Raw genomic sequence first — 19,862 nt, forward strand, 5'->3', positions numbered from 1 at the left:
TGGCCACTACTCCATCTGCTCCTAAGATCCTAGCTGATTTTAGTGGTATGGACAATTGGAAACAGACTGCCTGGGTTCAAATCCTGGCTCTGCTAGTATAGATGAGTGGCTTTTCTCAGCATAGAATGGGTATAATAACAGCAACTTGCCTCAACAGGTTGCTGTGAAGATGAAATGAAGTACTACACATAAAGTCTTTATGACAGTGCCTGGCATACAGTAAGTGTTACAAAAGCATTTGCTTCTATTTTTATTAGATCAAAGGTTAAGTCTGAGAAGAGCGTGTCTCATTATTTAGATTGTGCAGTGGAGCATGCTATGACTACTGGCATCTCTCCCTTCACTAGTCAAACCTTCCCAAATACCCACTTCCGCCACTCAGTCAGTAACTCAATAATGCATTTTTATGAGTCATAGAGTTTCAGGTTTCCTTAGCACTTGAATTACATTATGGTAAGATATTAAGTCACTGCAGGTTCCGGTATGGGGCAAGGTGGTATCATAAATAACAATGGATTTCTTTTCCCTCCCTCCCTCCCTTCTTTCGGAGATGGAGTCTCACTCAGTCACCCAGGCTGGAGTGCAGTGGAGTGATCTCGGTTCACTGCAACCTCCACCACCTGGGTTCAAGTGATTCTCCTGCCTCAGCCTCCCAAGTAGCTGGGATTACAGGCACATGCCACCATGTCCGGCTAATTTTTTTGTATTTTTAGTAGAGATGGGGTTTCACCATGTTGGCCAGGCTGGTCTCAAACTCCTGACCTCAGGTAATCCACCCGCCTTGGTCTCCCAAAGTGCTTGACTACAGGTGTGAGCTATTGCACCCAGCTCATAACAACGGATTTAAAGCAAAAGACTTCAATTTGCATCCTAGCTGTGTCAACTATGTATCCGTAAGACAGCAACTCCATTTATCTGTAATTTAGTTTCCTAACTTTTAATAGGAGATTACACCTACCTCATAGGTTTGTTAGAACCTTTAAGTGACACATACAAATTTCCTAATAACCTATAAAGCACTAGTTGTTCTTAAAAACAATCTGAGGCCGGGCGCGGTGGCTCAAGCCTGTAATCCCAGCACTTTGGGAGGCCGAGACGGGCGGATCACAAGGTCAGGAAATCGAGACCATCCTGGCTAACATGATGAAACCCCGTCTCTACCAAAAAAATACAAAAAACTAGCCAGGCGAGGTGGCGGACGCCTGTAGTCCCAGCCACTCGGGAGGCTGAGGCAGGAGAATGGCGTGAACCCGGGAGGCAGAGCTTGCAGTGAGCTGAGATCCGGCCACTGCACTCCAGCCTAGGCGGCAGAGCGAGACTCTGTCTCAAAACAACAACAACAACAACAACAACAATCTGAAATAGTCACTTAAAAAAATGATCAGCAAAGCACTTTCACCATTGTTATTCTGTTCAGAAGAACATTTTAATCTCTGTGCTTCTAGCATACTATTGCCTCAGCTCTCAGCCACTTCCTTGCATGGTAAATCAAGAGTAAAACTGCACGGTATTGGGAAAGAAGAAAAAGAAGAAACAAAAAGTCAGTAGTTAGCCTAAATGCAAAAAGTGCTGGCAATATCTGACCCTGTTATACTGACAAATATCTATTTTTATATATTCTTAAAATAGGCCAGGCACAGTGACTCACACCTGTAATCTCAGCACTTTGGGAGGCCAAGGCGGGAAGACTGCATGAACTCAGGAGTTCAAGATCAGCCTGGGGAACATACAGAGACCCTATCTCTACAAAAAAAAATTTTTTTTTTTTTTGAGACAGAATCTCTCTCTGTCACGTAGGCTGGAGTGCAGTGGTGGGATCTTGGCTCACTGCAACCTCTGCCACCTGGGTTCAAGCAATTCTCCTGCCTCAGCCTCCTGAGTAGCTGGGACTACAGGTGCCTGTCACCGTACCTGGCTAATTTTTGTATTTTTAGTAGAGATGGGGTTAAATCATGTTGGATAGGCTGGTCTCAAACTCCTGACCTCAAGTGATCCGCCCAGCTCGGCATCCCAAAGTGCTGGTACTACAGGCGTGAGTCACCGCACCAGGCACACAAAAAAATGTTTTTTAAGTTAGCTGGGTATGGTAGTGCATGCCTGTGGTCCCAGCTACTCAAGAGGCTGAGGTGGGAGAACTGCTTGGGCCATGGAGGTAGAGGCTGCAGTGAGCCGTGATTGTGCCACTGCACTCCAGCCTGGGTGACAGAGTGAGATGTTGTATCAAAAAAAAACCAAAACCCAAAATTTTCCTGACATTCCCTAGCAAGCAGACTCAGAATGAGGAAAAAAAAGAGAAGAAAAAACTTACCTGGCTGAGAGAATGAAGGAACGTTCTACACTTTCAATCTTTAATTCATTCTGATAGGCTTCTTGGGTAGGTTTTCTGACCTGGAAGAAAGCACAACAATTTGAGCTGACTCATCCTATTGAAAACCGTATTAATGAGCTGAAGTCCAATGGCCCTGGCTCTGACATCCACGACAAACCTTCCTATCCAGCTTTCTCTACTGCTATTCTCCTTCATCTACTCTATGCTCCAGACGAATTGAAAAGCCCACACGCTGGCCCACCTTTCCCACCTCCAGGAATTTGCTCACAATATGCCCTCCACCTGGAATGCCTTTCCCCTACATCTCAGCATGGCCAAATGTGACCTATACTTTAAGGTCCACTGGCTCTTTCTCTTTTCTCCTTCTTTCCTAGCTGCTCTCAAAAGCTGCAGGCCAGTCCCCACCATGATCATCAAACACTGCAAGTTCTTTATTTTCTGAACTCCCAAAACTGTAATTGTGCCTTTATAGTGATACTCATTGCTGTCTACTTTATAGGTATTTATGTGTAGTGTACTGTCTTCCCAACTAGTTGCTAAGTCCCTGGGGGAGGAAAGACAATAAGAATCATGCTTCAACTTATCTTCGTATTTTCCACCAAACCTATTAATGTTTTGTTTATAGTAGTTCTCAAAAAATATCTTATGAATAAATTAACGCATGAATGAACAAATGACTACATGAATGAATAATCAAAAGCATAAACAGGCAGGGTGCACTGGCTCACGCCTGTAATCTCAGCACTTTGGGAGGCGAAGGTGGGTGGATCACTTGAGGTCTCGAGTTTGAGACCAGCCTGGCCGACGTAGTGAAACCCCGTCTCTATGAAAAATACAAAAATTAGCTGAGCCTGTAGTCCCAGCTACTCAAGAGGCTGAGTCAGGAGAATCTCTCAAACCCAGGAGGCAGAGGTTGCAGTGAGCTGAGATCGTACCACTGCACTCTAGCCTGGGCAACAGAGTGAGACTCTGTTACAAAACAAAACAAAACAAAACAAAAAAAACAAATGCATAAACAGTAACATATATAGAGAGAAAAGTAAAGGATGTAAGAAAGATATTTATCTTAGGGAATTTTCTCTAAGTATATCACATATTTGTTGTTATTATTTTTAATAGAGATGGGGGTTTCACTACGTTGCCTAGGCTGGTCTCTTAACTCTTGAGCTCAAGCTATCATCCTCTCTTGGCCTCCCAAAGTGCTGGGACTACAGGTGTGAGCCACTGTGCCCAGCCTTTATTTGGGTTTCTTTCTTTCTTTATTTATTTATTTTGAGATAGAGTCTCACTCTGTTTCTCTGGCTAGAGTGCAGTTGCACGACCTCAGCTCACTGAAACCTCTGTCTCCCAGGTTCAAGCAATTCTCCTGCCTCAGCCTCCTGAGTAGCTGGGATTATAGGCATGCGCCACCACGCCTGGCTAATTTTTTTTTTCTTCTGTATTTTTAGTAGAGATGGAGTTTCACCACGTTGGTCAGGCTGATCTCGAACTCCTGACCTTGTAATCCACCGGCCTCAGCCTTCCAAAGTGCTAGGATTACAGGCATGAGCCACCACACCCGACTTTATTTGGGTTTAAAAACAAATCACCTGAGTGGGCATGGTGGCTCACGTCTATGTAATCCCAGCACTTTGGGAGGCCAAGGCGGGCTGATCACTTGAGGTCAGGAGTTCAAGACCAGCCTGGCCAACATGGTGAAACCCGTCTCTACTGAAAATACAAAAATTAGCCAGGTGTGGTGGTGGGCACCTGTAGTCCCAGTTAGTTAGGAGACTGAGGCAGAAGAATCACTTGAACCCAAGAGGTGGAGGTTGCAGTGAGCCAAGATTGCACCACTGCACTCCAGCATGGGTGACAGAATGAGACCCCGTCTCAGACAAAACAACAAAACCAACCATCTAACAGATGCACAGACCTTCATTCCAGCCAATGAGAGCATGTTGTTCAGTTTATACATCCCAGACTGCACTGGTGTTGTATACAGCAGGGCATCATTAAACTGAAAAGTAGAAACATTTCACGGGACAAAGTAAAGAAACACATTTCCACTGCAAAGATTTTGACAAGATACAAGATTAAAGGATAAATAATACCTTAAAGGATAAATAATACCTCTTTGCTAATAGCTCTCTGAATAAAATACTTATATTCTGCTATATACACTAGAACTACCTAGAATGTTTTATTAGAATATAATTTAAAAGGCAATTTCTGGAAAACATGCTTTATTTCCAAATTCTGTAACAGATCTAATGTTTTTTGAATTCTAAATCCCATGAAGGTATTACAGTCTGCCTAAAAAAATGATTAGAACAATTTTCCAAGTTAGAAATGGAATAAATTCCAAAAGGAAATAATCTTCTGGTTATGCATCATAGCAGACTTTATTTCCCATACTTGAAATTCAATTAAGCAGTACGGCCAGTTAAAGAAGCCACCAAGGCTGATATCTGAAGGTGCTAAGCTTATCTAACATGTATAAACGTCTCCTTTCCTTAAGCAACTATCCCTACCTCGGCCAAATCAGAGCTACACAAGTCCTCTTACCAGGAAAAACATTCGAGGTTGCATCACTTTCCGAGACAGCTTCATCAGAATTCCTTCTTTGAGAAAAACCTGATTCATACAAACACACACCCATTTAGTCCTACCATCACAACACAACGACAATATAATCTCCTTTTCAACTTTCTTTCCCGAGAATATTTTTCATGACAGACTGGGGAGCCACAGTTCCCTTGAGATTTTTTACAGTCATAGTTAATTTTAAACCCTTAAATCATTTAGGAATCGGACAAGCAGCAGGGTTGGATAAATCCAATACTGGCCCCAGGGATACTGCATGGAGGGACACGTAATTGACTGAGCGTGTACTTGATCCTGAAGCATATCCAACATCCTGACAACTGCATTTTGTAACTTTCCTGAATTCATTCCCTAGGCCACTTTTGTGCTATCCGAGGAGGATCAAAATACCAATTTCCTCCCTCCCTTCATCATCATCTCTTACATTAAAGATTTTAAATGAAATTGTCTTCAAAACTGTGTGAGGTTGCTGGCATTACACAACAAAACGATCCCATTAAATCAGATACTCTGTGGGGTCCCTTGCCGCTCCCCTAATTGAATTGGACTTACTTCATGAATGGGCTTATTCCTAATTCAATTGTCACAGTGACTTACATCATGAATGTTTTGAACGGATAAAGTGATCAAGACTGAGAAGAGTAACAAAAACAACCTATTTTTATAACAGAAATGATAAACAGATACAGATGGTACCTAAATGCATCATATTAAGTTTGCAAAAAGCAATCTAAAATGCTTACCCGACCAGGCTGCACAATTTCATGGTGTCCATTTAAGCTGTACTGAATTTGCATAAGTTTCTGAAAGTTGTCCTACAGAAAGACAATGGAAAGCATATGAAGGCCTGGGCTTTCAGGTTCAAGACCACACCAGCCACTGATAACAAGACACTTACTCCTTGCTTCATGGTGTCATTGGCGTGGTTGGCTACCTCTATAACAACAGCAAGGGCATCTGAAAGAGGCAGGAACAAAAGGTGCATTTAGTAATTACAATGGAAAACAAACAGTTTGCAACATTAAGCAATTCCTGGGGACAAGATAGCTAGTTTATAGCAACCAACCTCTGGAGGAGCTTAGTTGACTGTGAGTAGGCAGTCAACTAAGGTTTAATGAAGGCAAAACCAAACCAAACCAAACAGCACCACCACCACCAAAAACCTGGTCAAAACAATATGTAGAGAAATAATGAGCTAAAAGAAGACTCTAAAGAGACACTGTAGACCATGTTTATTAACAGTATGAATGTCAGGGTTGTTTTATGCTGTGATTTGATTATCCTATTCAAGTTTACAAGGATAAGGATGGGATTTCACCTGGAAGATAAGGACCATCCAAGTATAAACTATCTGGGAGAAAAGGATGGTGAGGGAAAAGGATCTTGATATAGGAAATGAAAATTATGAGAAATGACTAAGATCAGATCTCAGTCTCTTAATCTGATTCCAAGAGGCATGAATTAGAAATGGGGGAAATGCCACATGGAAGCATCCTAGATCTTAGGAATTTGCAAGTGTCATTTTGTGAGCTGGGTTATTAGCTTCATGGGCCGATCTGTGTTTTATTCTTTTTATTAACCCTTTGCCTTCAGCAAAGTGTTTTTCCATACTCCAGCCTTGTTATCTTTGTAACTAGGTCTAAAGGAAAAAGTTTGCATTTTGTCAGGTTTGGGGCTGCAGTTATTCTCAACTCAAGGCCATAGTGCTCCCTTAGGGACACATAAACATGTGTAAAGACAATTTTTGGTTGTCACAATGACCAGGAAGATCCACTGGTCTTCAGTGGGTAGGAGGCAGGGATGCCAAATTCCACACACTACTCATTAGAAACCCACACAAAGATTATTCAGTACAATACGACAGTAGCATTCCCACTGAGGAAAACTGGTAGAGTGTTAGAAAGGGAAGCATCTCCTCCCGAGGCTGCTGTGGCAGTGACAGTGGTCATCAACAAAAGGACTATTAAATAAAAGACTGGCTGGGTGTGGTGGCTCACGCCTGTAATCCTAACACGTTGGAAGGCTGAGGTGGGTGGATCATTTGAGCTCAGGAGTTCGAGACCAGCCTCAGCAATAAGGTAAAACCTTGTTTCCAAAAAAAATCCAAAAATTAGCCAGGCGTCGTGGCTCATGTCTGCAGTCTCAGCAATTTGGGGCGCTGAGATGGGAGACTCATTTGAGCCCAGGAGGTCAAGGTTGCAGTGAGCCCAGATCACACCACGGCACCCCAGCCTAGGTGACAAAATGAGGCCCTTTCTCAAAAAAAAAAAATTAAAAACAACAACAACAAATCAATTTCTGAAAAGGGGTTGAGGTGTTTTGGTCTAGTTATTGTAATCTACCAAAGGATAGTCTTCCTGGAGGTTTCTGTATTCTTTCAACATGTATCATCATCGCTATTATTAAAAGAAAGCAGGTTTTCCTTACAGAGAGACCCCAACTATATATCAGAATTTTTTTTTTTTTTTTTTTTTTTTTTGAGACAGAGTCTTGCTCTGTCTCCCAGGCTGAAGTGCAGTGGCATGATCTCGGCTCACTGCAACCTCCACCTCTCAGATTCAAGCAATTCTCCTGCCTCAGTCTCCTGGGTAGCTGGGATGACAGGCGCACACCAGTATGCTCAGCTAATTTTTGTATTTTTAGTAGAGACAGGGTTTTGCCACATTGGCAGGGCTGGTCTCAAACTCCTGACCTCAGTGATCCACCCGCCTCAGCCTCCCAAAGTGCTAGGATTACAGGTGTGAGCCACGGTGCTCCACCATGTATCAGAATTTACGGCGCCTGGTACCCTCTTCACAGTAGGTATTCAAGAGGTTACCTTAGACACATTTCCTGCTTTCTGGCCTGCTGGAATTCCCAGTGGACAAGGGAGAGATGCCTTAAGATTTAATGGATGACAAGGCTGCTGCTGCTACTCGGTCACCTGGTCTCCCAAGCTCTACCTTCCCCACTCCATTCTGTGATTCTACTTTCCCCATGTCAGCCCTGATGCCTCTATTCCTTTAACTCTTCTCCCTACCTTTCAAAATTATAATTGCCTCACCTTCCTTCACCCTTGGAGTCTCATCCACACTGCTCACCACTCTTTTTTTCTTGAGACAGAGTCTTGCTCTGTCGCCCAGGCTAGAGTGCAGTTGTGGGATCTTGGCTCACTGCAACCGCCATCTCCCAGGTTCAAGCGATTCTCATGCCTCAGCTACTGAGTAGCTGGGATTACAGGCATGCACCACCACACCCCACTAATTTTTGTATTTTTAGTAGCAAAGGGTTTCGCCATGTTGCCGAGGCTGGTCTTGAACTCCTGACCTCAAGTGATCCACCTGCTTCAGCCTCCCAAAATGCTGGGATTACAGTAAAGCCACCACGCCCAGCCACTGCTCACCATATGATTGCTGTGCCTCTGGCCATACAGTAGGCCTCACTGTTCACTGGTTTTCTCATCTGTCTTTGCTGTAGCATGTAATTTCCTTTAAATAAGCTCCTAATCTCTGACCCTGAATTTGTTTTATGTGTGAAATTGACCTGATAATTTACTTTCATTGAAGGCAGAAGCCCAGGACCGAGGACAGATGTTTTCTTTCTATTCTATAAGTTCCATATACAATTTGTATCCTCACGAGAGGGGCTGCCATCAGGAATGCTCATTTTTCCTATCCCCCATTCTCCCACTCATCTCCAGTCCTACTTTTTCCTGCAAAGCTCTTCAACCTTCACACTTTTCTCTGTCATCCAAATAATTCTGTCCTGCTTGGTGCACCCTTACTTTGAAGTCATTTGCTTTGTTCTTTATTTGATGGGTATTATAAACTTTTTCATCAAATAGATATGATCACTGAAGACAGGAAACTTGTCAGATCCCCAACCACAAACTTTTCCTTTAAAAAAATCCACCTTTAAAAGCATAATGTATACAAACAGAAGATGTTAGAGAAGTGAAATGATTAAGAGAATAAATAAGAATCTCTATCAAAGGGGTTAAAAATGTTCGCTTTTTATTCTGCAAATGTAAAGGATATACAAGAATGTGATCAGGCTGGGTGTGATGGCTCACGCCTGTAATCTCAGCCTTTGGAAGGCTGAGGCGGGCTGATCACTTGAGATCAGGAGCTCGAGACCAGCCTGGCCAATGAGGTGAAACTAAAAATACAAAAATTAGCTGGGCATGGTGGTGCATGCCTGTAATCCCAGCTACTCAGGGGGCTGAGGCAGGAGAATTGCTTGAACCCAGGAGGCGGAGGTTGCTGTGAGCCGAGATCGTGCCACTGAACTCCAGCCTGGGGGACAGAGTGAGACTCTGTCTCAAACAAAAAAAGAACAAGGGATAGACCTGTGACATTTGAAAGAGGTTGTTGGGGTTAAACAGAAACACCCAAACAGAATTAATCTGTGTATGTGTGTGTGTTATCTGCAAGAGAGGGAGAGAAAGAGAGTGTGAGGGAGAGAGACACAGATAGGCAGACAGACACAGGAACTCCAATTATCCCACTAGCTATGAGTCCCTCATGATGTAATGGACTGTTTCCCTTAAGTACTACTATGGGTGAGGGAAGGCTAATATCCTATTGTTAAACAGTCCCAGAATAATATGCTTTTATAGACTCATCCCTGATTTGTAGTTTAGTCACTTCATGGACTCATGATTTTGAAGCCTAAGGACCTTGCAGACGTTCTGGTTCAATCCTGTTTTTGAAAGACAAAGAAATGGACCTCTAGGGAAACTGAATATGGCACAAGCACAGAGTGACTGAGCACAGGAGGGCAAAGCTTCCTGACCTCAGCCACCACGCTGGCTCCCCCCACCGCCAGTCGCTAGAGGTTGGTTCTCATGCAGGGCTGGCTTTGGGTCTCCCCTGTCCATATAATCTCACCTATCCCCAGCACTGCTTTACTACTTATCTGGTTCTATGTGAATCTGCTCAAAATGGAGTTTTCAGGAAGGCCTCAAGTCTTTTTTTTGAGAAAGAGTCTCGCCCAGGCTGGAGTGCAGTGGTGCAATCTCGGCTCACTGCAACTTCTGCCTTCCGGGTTCAAGGGATTCTCCTGCCTCAGCCTCCCAAGAAGCTGGAATTACAGACGTGCACCACCACGCTTGGCTAGTTTTTGTATTTTTTTTAGTAGAGAAGCGGTTTCACCATGTTGGCCAGGCTGGTCTCAAACTCTTTACCTCAGGTGATCCACCCGCCTCGGCCTCCCAAAGTGCTGGGATTACAGGTGTGAGCCACTGCACCTGGCCTTCAAGTCGTATGAATAGAGTTTGTAACAGATTTTGTCATCAATATATTTTTACTTTCGTCCCCTACCTAAATAAACATAATATAAAAACTTCTGCAACCACAAAAGTTATTTACCTTGAGTGTCTCTGTAATCTCCAGCATCTTCTATGAGATTCTTTAAATAATCTAGAAAAGAAGAAAAAAAGTATTTGAGTACAATAAACCAGTGAGCCCCAAACACATATCTTTCGTTTTAATACTTCTGTTAGTCTTGCTGGTTAATATACATGCTAGTCCAACTTGTGCTAACTTGTGAAAAAATAAAGCCCTGAGATCAATTTGAAATCAAGACATAGCATCAGAGCTAGAAAGAATCTTGGAGGAAACATTGGTTATTTTAGACATGAGCAATCAGATTACTGAGCAAAGGATCTCACCCAAGTCACATAACCTCTTGGTGGCAAAGCCAGCATGAGAATTCAGGTCTTCTAATGCCCAGTTCAGCTTTTATTCCAACACATAGGAAAGTACCTTAATCTTGAGATCAGACATACATCTAGTATAAAGTTCTAAGGCATTAATCCAATCCCTAAAAGACTCCTGGATTTGTTCATCTAAGAGTCTAACAATGCTTAGGACACCAAGGGAACTCAATATATGTATTTAAACAGGTGGTTTTCAAATGGGGACAAATTTGACCCCCAGGGTACATCTGGCAATGTCTGGAGACAGTTGTGGTTGTCATAACTGGGGAAAAGGGGGTGCTACTGTGGCTAGTGGTTAGAAGTCAGAGATGCAGACTGGACTTGGTGGCTCATGCCTGTAATCCTAGCCCTCTGGGAGGCCGAAGGGGGTAGATCACTTGAAGTCAGGAGTTCAAGACCAGCATGGCCAACATGGGGAAACCCCATCTCTACTACACACACACACACACACACACACACACGCACACACACACACACACGCGCACACACACGCATGCACACACCCGGCAGAGATGCTGCTAAATATCTTATAATGCAGCCCTGCAACAACAACAAAAAAATTATCTGACAACAGCAAAAAATATCAATAGGCCTGAAGTTGAGAAACCTTGGTTTGGATGAAGATAGTCTGTAAATAAGCAATGTGGTATATAGTAGTTCTTATAATACAGAAAAAAACTGAGGCAATAGAGGAACCTATATTTAATAAATCTTTGACACCAAGGACAGTCATGGAATTTCAAGGCAATACTTCCTTCTCTGTTGAGAAATGCTGGATGGTCTCCCATTACCTGTGAAATTAATACAAATTCCTCCCTGGAATTTAAAGTCCCCTGCTACATAGTCCCTATCAATTTTTCTCTCTCTCTTGCTACTGCCTAAAATGGGCCCTTTGTTCTGATTAAATTTGATTCTGTGCAACCCCTTAAACACTCCCCATGTGTCCCCTGGCTTCACACCTTTTGTCCCTAATTGTCCCTTTTTCTCGATCCCTTTCTCTGTCTCGCATATACAAATTCTACTCATATTCTTCAAGGCTCTTCTTAAATCCCACTTCTCTTACAAAATTTCCATTTGAAAGAAACATTTTCTCCCTTTGAGTAACACATGACACAGCAGTCTCACTTTATGCTTCTATTATTTTCTTTTTCATTAGACTCAAAGCTCCTTGTGAGCAAGTCATCTGATACATCTTTCTCTCTCACACAGCACTTAGCCAGGGGCTTTGCACAAAAGGGACAACAAATGCTTACTGAATAAAAACAATTCACTTACTCATTCAAGACAGAGTCTCACCCTGTCACCCAGGCTGGAGCACAGTGATGCAGTCATTGCTCACTACAGCCTCAAATTCCTGGACTCAACCAATCCTCCCGCCTCTGCCTCCCAAATAGCTATGACTACTGGTGTGTGCCTCCATGTCTGCTTTTTTTTTTTTTTTTTTTTCCCCCAGAGACAGGGTCTCGCTTTGTTGCCCAGGCTGGTCTTTAACTCCTGGCCTCAAGCAATCCCCCGGCCTTAGCCTACCAAACTGCTGGGATTACAGGCGGTGAGACACTGCACCTGGCCAATAATATATTACTTTTAAGTTAGGATTGTATTTTAGTTGAGGTAAAAGGCAATAAATGCTGAAACCAATTCTAATGCCAGTGGAAACTGAGAAAACGAAAGGAGAAAAGGGGTGTTCAGAAACTGAATATATCTTTATCAGACCCAACTGCTAGTTAGTACTATTATGGAATAGATACAACTTCACCTCATGGATTTATGAAATCACGCTCAAAGGAACAAAGGAAAACATGGGTATCGGTGCCAGATCTTCAAACGTAACAGATGACACAAGCACACGCCCAACTGCTGAAACTTCGTAAATCTTTGAGACAGTGATCTAAGAGCCTGTGTGAGTCTAGACGTGCACATTATAAATATCCAGCACTGGCAATAAGCCATGGTGAGATGTTATGTATAAACATATTAAGCTTCCCTGCACCATGGCATAGGTTCTATCTTGCCAGAAACCATCGCTAGCAATTTAGATCTTAATCTGAACAAAGAGAGCATCCGCCCCAAATATAAAGCAAAAATGAAGTAGGCACACAAAAAAATTTAAAAACCCAAATTAACAAAATACATAAGATACACGTTACACTTAGCCTTATCTGGAGATGAAAATAAACTTATTCTCACTCTGACCCCACTCAGAATGCATTCAATATATTACATAAGCTGTGTTTTCTGAGTGCAAACATTTAACATTTCTATGGCTGAAAGTTGACAGGGTTGGGGAGACAAACTTACCCTCCCTATTAGATGTTCTCAAACCCTAAGCTACCTCATTAATCAAGTGATTTTCCTTAAGCTGTTAGTTAGCTGAAGAGTGTGGAAAGGAACACAGATTTACCTAAATATCAGACTCATGGCGAGTTCCTATTTTGTCTTAAATTTCTGTTCTTTAATACAGAAGTATACCAATGAAAACAGAGATACTTCTCTAAACCAAAAGGGCTACCCAGAAGATGTCCATATTAGGAAATTCTGACCTCAGAATCACCAGGCTGAGCCTGATAAGCTTCTAAGTTGCATTTTCTTTGCTTGTACTCAAACATGAACTTTTATGAACACAGTTTAAATACACTGAGCAGAAAACCCACCATTAATACGTTGCAACATCATGCTATTAATCAAGGAAGTAATGGAGTTAGGTTTACCCTCCTTGCCAATTTTTAAAAATTTTGGTCTCCAAAATTCAACTCTCCAACTTATTCATCCATCCATCCATCCATCCATCCATCCATCCATCCATCCATCCATCCATCCATATTTTTAGGGCATCTTCTTGCTGTATATCTTTTTGAGGACTTTTACCTTGGCAAAGAGAGCAGGACCAAGATCTCCTTAAACAGTTAAGAATCACCTGAGGCTTTAACTGCAGCATAAGAATGTGACTGATCACCCTGAGTCAGATGGGAGGAACAGTGAAACCAGTAGCTGGCTCGAGTGACTGTTATAACCCAGGTGAAACCCAGGAAAGGAGACCAGACAGACACGCCTATATTGGTCATAGGGAACCATCCAGTACCTATCATTTAGGACCTGGTATGCGGCAGAAGCTTTCCTAATAACAACGAAGAGAGCAGTCATTTCAGTTTGCCATGTTAGACTGGTAGTATTCTATGACCTTTCTGTTCCTGCCAAAACAAATTGAGCATTATTCAAAACTTCACTAATAAAACTGCCTCAAATGCCACTGAGGTTATTTTTATCAAAGGGAAAAAAGCAAATGTTGGTTCAGTGTGTAGGTACACTACAAAATGTACTCTCTGGCCACCAGGTGGCATCACTGATTAATAAAAGTTAATGAACTCCATCACCATCACCCAAACATGAGCAGCAAAAAATTAACTGGAACACAACATACTATGTGCAACTTTCAGGGATATGCAAGTTACTTTTTTTTTTTTTTGGAGGAAGGTCTCGCTCTGTTGCATAGGCTGGAGTGTGCAGTGGTGTGATCAATGCTCATTGTAGCTTTGATCTCCCGGGCTCAAGTGGTTGTCCCACACCTCAGCCTCCCAAGTAGCTAGGACAACAGACCTGTACTACCATGTTGGGCTAAGTTTTTGATTTTTTTGTAGAGAAGAGGTCTATGTTGCCCAGGTTGGTCCTGAACTCCTGAACTCAAGTGATTCTCTCACCCTGGCCTCCCAAAGTGCTGGGATTATAGGTGTGAGCCATGGTGCCAGTACAAGTTAATTTTGTTCTCATATAAAATGCCCAAGGTCACCGGGCACGCTGGCTCATGCCTGTAATTCCAGCACTTTGGGAGGCCGAGGTGGGCAGATCACGAGGTCAAGAGTTTGAGACCAGCCCGGCCAACATGGTGAAACCTCCGTCTCTACTAAGAATACAAAAATTAGCCAGGCATGGGGGTGCATGCCTGTAATCCCAGCTACTCGGGAGGCTCAGGTAGGAGACTTGCTTTAACCTGGGAGGCAGAGATTGCAGTGAGCTGAGATCGCGCCACTGCACTCCAGCCTGGGCGACAGAGCAAGATTCTGTCTCAGGAACACCACCAACAACAAAAAATGCCCAAGGCCGGGCGTAGTGGCTCATGCCTGTAATCCCAGTACTTTGGGAGGCTGAGATGTGCAGATCACTTGAGGTCAGGAGTTTGAGACTAGCCTGGCCAATATGGTGAAACCCCATCTCTACGAAAAATATAAAAATTAGCCAGGTGTGGTAGCGGGCACCTGTAATCCCAGCTACTCAGGAGACTGAGGCAAGAGGATTGCTTGAACCCAGGAGGTGGAGTTTGCAGTGAAACGAGATCATGCCACTACACTCTAGTCTGGATGACAGGGCGAGACTGTCTCAAAAAAAAAAAAAAAAAAAAAAAAAAAAAGAGAGAATGGATGAGGACCCAATATATACTATATCTTGTTGGAGATCTAAGTTTTCTGTATAAGGGTTCCCAGGGAGCCTTACCACCACTCATTGATTACCTAATCAATAAATAACCAACTTAGAGCAGAAACTAGGCAGAAGTACTGTTAACCATTACTAAAAACTAGTCATCTGTGGGAATCTGGGACTTTTTGCATTCAACACCCAGTCAGATTCCTGGACTGTGCACTGAGAAATGTTTGGCAGCAAAGCACAGAGGAAATGAGTGAATAGGAGGGATAACATTCCAAAGTCAAGTGTTTTGAATTTGAGAACATGTCTTGCTTTGTACTTTTCAGATTTCGTCTTTCCTCCATAAATATGTAGTGGGATCAGCAACACATACAGAATTATGGGATCCAGAGAAAAGTAAGTCTACTCAATATGCCTTTGTAAAATTTTACGAAGTTTCAGATTTTGTGAGAAACAACCTAAAATTAGCCTGACTTGTGAAACAAAGTACTGATCATTTTAAATACCAAAAACAAGCATCAAGTACACTTCAAGGCAGCTTGGTGAAGTGGTCAAGAGCCCTTGCTCTGGAATTAGAAGACGGCCAGATGCAATGGCTCATGCCTGTAATCCCAGCACTATGGGAGGCCGAGGTGGGAGGATACAGCCTGGGCACACAGTGAGACCCATCTCTAAGTCTTTAGATGATGATGATGATGATGATGATGATGATGATGATGATGACAATAAAGACAGAAATGCTTACTCTGCCTGGTCCAGCCATGTCTAGTCGAGGCATGGGACTTTGGCCATGCCCCGTAGCATTTTTTTGTGTTGATATCCTCATACATAAAATAACTAGGTTGAACAAGAATGAAAACTGTTTTCATTCTAAAATATCATGAAATATATTTTGTCCAATAATAAAATAAAAAATGAAAAATTTGAAAAATTAAATAATGAGGAAAACTTAAACTATGAACACCTCTTTGAGAAAAACGATTACTAAACTATTTCCTTGCTTTTATAAATGCTTGATTTGACTTAAAAACCATCCTGGGGTATATCATACAGTGCTTAGATATTCTATTAGCTCTTTAGTGCATTTAGTTTGTTTTGCCTATTTATATAAGTAGGATGGCAATACATCCTAATTTCCCCATATGATCTTGCCTTATACCTGCTGTCCAGGCATAATTATAAATACTGTCCTCTTTTACTTTTGTAAGTTAATGGGTTTGGATTATAAGTAACACTGATTAGTACCATCAGCTGCGGTGGCTCATACCTGTAATCTCAGAACTTTGGGAGGCCGAAGTGGGCAGATCAACTGACGTTAGGAGTTTGAGACCAGTCTAGCCAACATGGCAAAAACCTATCTCTACTGTAAATACAAAAATGAGCTGGGGGTAGTGGCGCACACCAGTAATCCCAGCTACTAGGGAGGTGGAGGCAGGAGGATCGCTTGAACCCAGAAGGCAGAGGTTGCAGTGAGCCGAGATTGTGCCACTGCACTCCAGCCTGGGTGACAGAGCAAGACTCTGTCTCAAAAAAACAAAAATAAAAATTAAAAAATAGGCCAGGCGCAGTGGCTCAAGCCTATAATCCCAGCACTTTGGGAGGCCGAGGCGGGAGGATCACGAGGTCTGGAGTTCGAGACCACGCTGACCAACATGGTGAAACCCCCGTCTCTACTAAAAATACAAAAATTAGCCGGGGGTGGTGGCATGTGCCTGTAGTCCTAGCTACCCAGGAGGCTGAGGCAGGAGAATTGCTTGAACCCGGGAGGTGGAGGTTGAAGTGAGTCGAGATCGTGTCACTGCACTCCAGCAAGGGCGACATATTGAGAGTTCGTCTCAAAACAAACAAACAAAAATTAAAATAAATAAATAAAGCATGCTTTCTTCCATATTTCAGATTCTTTCCTTGGGATCAAGGAGAATAATTTTTTTTTGCTTCATGATTTGTGACATAGAAAAAAACTAAAGTTAAAAAAAATTTTAGGCTGGGCATGGCGGCTCATGCCTGTAATCCCAGCACTTTGGGAGGGTGAGGGAAGTGGATCACCTGAGGTCAGGAGTTCAAGACCAGCCTGGCCAATATAGCGAAATCCTGTCTTTACTAAAAATACAAAATTGGTAGGACATGGTGGTGTGTGCCTATAATCCCAGCTACTCGCGAGGCTGAGGCAGGAAAATTGCTTGAACCCTGGAGGCACAGGTTGCAGTGAGCTGAGATTGCACCACTGCACTCCAGCCTGGGTGACAGAGCTAGACTCCATCTCAACAAAAAAAAAAAAAAAATTTTTTTAAGGCTGGGCGCGGTGGCTCACGCCTGTAATCCCAGCACTTTGGGAGGCCGAGGCGGGCGGATCACAAGGTCAGGAGATCGAGACCACGGTGAAACCCTGTCTCTACTAAAAATACAAAAAATTAGCCAGGCGCGGTGGCAGGCGCCTGTAGTCCCAGCTACTCAGGAGGCTGAGGCAGGAGAATGGCGTGAACCCGGGAGGCGGAGCTTGCAATGAGCCGAGATCGCGCCACTGCACTCTAGCCTGGGTAACAGAGCGAGACTCCGTCTCAAAAAAAAAAAAAAAAAAAAAAAAAAATTTTTTTTAAATTATTTTTGAGTGCTTGATACATATCACAAAAAACCTTTCCTAAAGGGATGTGAAAATTTTAAATATAAATATATGAGAACACCAGTTTTAGTAAATGCTAGTTTTGTGTGTTGTAGTTTTTTGTTGCTAGTAAACTGATAATCTGTTTTATTTGATATTTATCCCTCGAAGGACATGATACACCACGATATATTTATTATGTGCTTTTTTTCTAAGTCATATTTATTCATATTTTTAGTCTAGATGTCTATTTTTAGTATTTGTACTGAAATGAAAATTTCCTAAAGGTACATTTTCTGATGTGCTATTTGCCTTTTTACTCTGACTATATTTTAAACTTTTATAATATTTTAATGTTACTATATGGTGCAAAGGTGCCTCAAAAGATAAAATAAATAAAATAAAATGAAAAGTGTCAATATTTTCATTTACAGGCTGGGTGCTGTGGCTCACCCCTGTAATCCCAGCACTCTGAAGCGGGCAGATCACTTGACGTCAGTTGTTCGAGACCAGCCTGGCCAACGTGGTGAAACCCCACCTCTACTGAAAATACAAAAAATTAGCCGGACGTGGTGGTGGGCACCTGTAATCCCAGCTGCTAGGGAGGCTGAGGCTGGAGAATTGCTTGAACCCAGGAGGCGGAGGTTGCAGTGAGCCAGGGTTGCGTAACTGCACTCCAGCCTGGGCAATAAGAGTGAAACTCTGCCTCAAAAAAAAAAAAAAAAAAAAAAAAAGAAAGATATATATTCCTTTATAATTGCTTTATTTTTCTGGGCCTACAAAACTATCTTTCCTCCTGTTCATTTTAGAGTTTCAATAAATAGCCGATTTTATAATTCTTCATATTTAGTTCTGATTCTATATGTAGTATATATATTAATGTAGGGATCTTGATTGGTTTTTCAAATTATTGTTATTTTGAGATGGAGTCTCTCCCGTTGCCCAGGTGGGAATGTAGTGGCATGATCTTGGCTCACTGCAACCTCCGCCTCCTGGGTTCAAGGGATTCTCCTACCTCAGCCTCCCCAGTAGCTGCGACGACAGATGTGTGTCACCACGCCCAGCTAATTTTTGTACTTTTAGTAGAAATGAGGTTGTACCATGCTGCTATTTTTCAAATTATTAATAGGTTATTCAATAAACAATCTTTTCTTTTCATATTGTCTTGGGTTTCCTACTTTGTCATACATTAGATTCCTATAAACACAGTCAATTTCAAGTTACTTCCTTATTCCATAAAGAATAATTCCTTTTATAAAAAAATCAATAGATCTATTCGTGCAGTGGTATTGTGTAACTTTAATTGTTGACGCCTTGGAATATGTATGGACTGGCATTTGCCTTCCAGAATTATTATTTAACAATGTACATATCCTATTTATTTCTATGCACAACATCATTTTGACAAGTAATGATAAAACTCCAAAATTCGAAGTTAACTATAATGAGAATATGTAACGTCATGAATATATTAGAAGCTAAGTAAATGGTACTATAGTATAAGGTATCATTTTATGCACAAATGCTAAAACTGTGGCCTTCCTGAGGACTGAAAGCCTGATTTTAATTATTGTTATAGCCCCTGCACCTAGAACAAGATCTGGTATGCTGGGCGCAGTGGCTCACACCTGTCATCCCAGCACTTTGGAAGGCTGAGGCAGGTGGATCACCTGAGAACAGGAGTTTGAGACCAACCTGGCCAATGTGGTGAAATCCCGTCTCTACTAAAAATACAAACATTAGCTGGGCGTGGTGGATCACGTCTGTAATTCTGGCTACTCGGGAGGCTCAGGTGGGAGAACTGTTTGAACCCGGGAGGCAGAGGTTGCAGTGAGCTGAGATTGTACCATTGCACTCTAGCCTGGGCAACAGAGTGAGACTCAGTCTCAAAAAAAAAAAAAAAAATTGCTCTGGCCTTTGGCGCTAATTCTTCTGCTTCTCAAATACTCATTCAATTCTAGTCCTTGACTATGTATGTGGCCTAGAGCCACCTCTTATAGAGGTGGTGCTTGCCTAAGTTAGAAAATGTGACCTCAGGAGGGGCACAGTGGCTCATGCCTGTAATCCCAGCACTTGGGGAGGCCAAAGTGGGCAGATCACATGAGGTCAGGAATTTGAGACCAGCCTGGCCAACATGGTGAAACCTTGTCTCTAATAAAAATACAAAAATTAGCTGGGCCTGGTGGCATGCGCCTGCAGTCCCAGCTACTCGGGAGGCTAAGGTAGGAGAATCG

The 19,862-nt window shown here is 42.5% G+C and overlaps 2 protein-coding genes across 5 annotated transcripts in view; one reads left to right on the forward strand and one right to left on the reverse strand.

The window, feature by feature from the left end:
* METAP2 (methionyl aminopeptidase 2) overlaps positions 1 to 19,862 on the forward strand; it is an 817,888-nt gene that overhangs the window by 415,775 nt on the left and 382,251 nt on the right. The gene's annotated exons all lie outside the window — the stretch shown is intronic.
* FGD6 (FYVE, RhoGEF and PH domain containing 6) overlaps positions 1 to 19,862 on the reverse strand; it is a 137,919-nt gene that overhangs the window by 27,446 nt on the left and 90,611 nt on the right. For all 4 annotated transcript variants that reach the window (XR_007717551.1, XM_050747135.1, XM_050747136.1 and 1 more), the window contains exons 9-14: positions 10,264 to 10,314; positions 5,814 to 5,872; positions 5,659 to 5,730; positions 4,877 to 4,945; positions 4,245 to 4,328; positions 2,309 to 2,388 (exon numbers count right to left, since the gene is read on the reverse strand). Coding sequence is in view for 3 of the 4 variants with exons in the window: in XM_050747135.1 (XP_050603092.1) it covers positions 2,309 to 2,388; positions 4,245 to 4,328; positions 4,877 to 4,945; positions 5,659 to 5,730; positions 5,814 to 5,872; positions 10,264 to 10,314 (415 nt within the window). In the remaining variant the exon portion in view is untranslated. The remainder of the gene's footprint in view (positions 1 to 2,308; positions 2,389 to 4,244; positions 4,329 to 4,876; positions 4,946 to 5,658; positions 5,731 to 5,813; positions 5,873 to 10,263; positions 10,315 to 19,862) is intronic.

Source organism: Macaca thibetana, chromosome 11, assembly GCF_024542745.1.
Source record: "Macaca thibetana thibetana isolate TM-01 chromosome 11, ASM2454274v1, whole genome shotgun sequence".
In the NCBI taxonomy this organism is placed as follows: Eukaryota; Metazoa; Chordata; class Mammalia; order Primates; family Cercopithecidae; genus Macaca; species Macaca thibetana.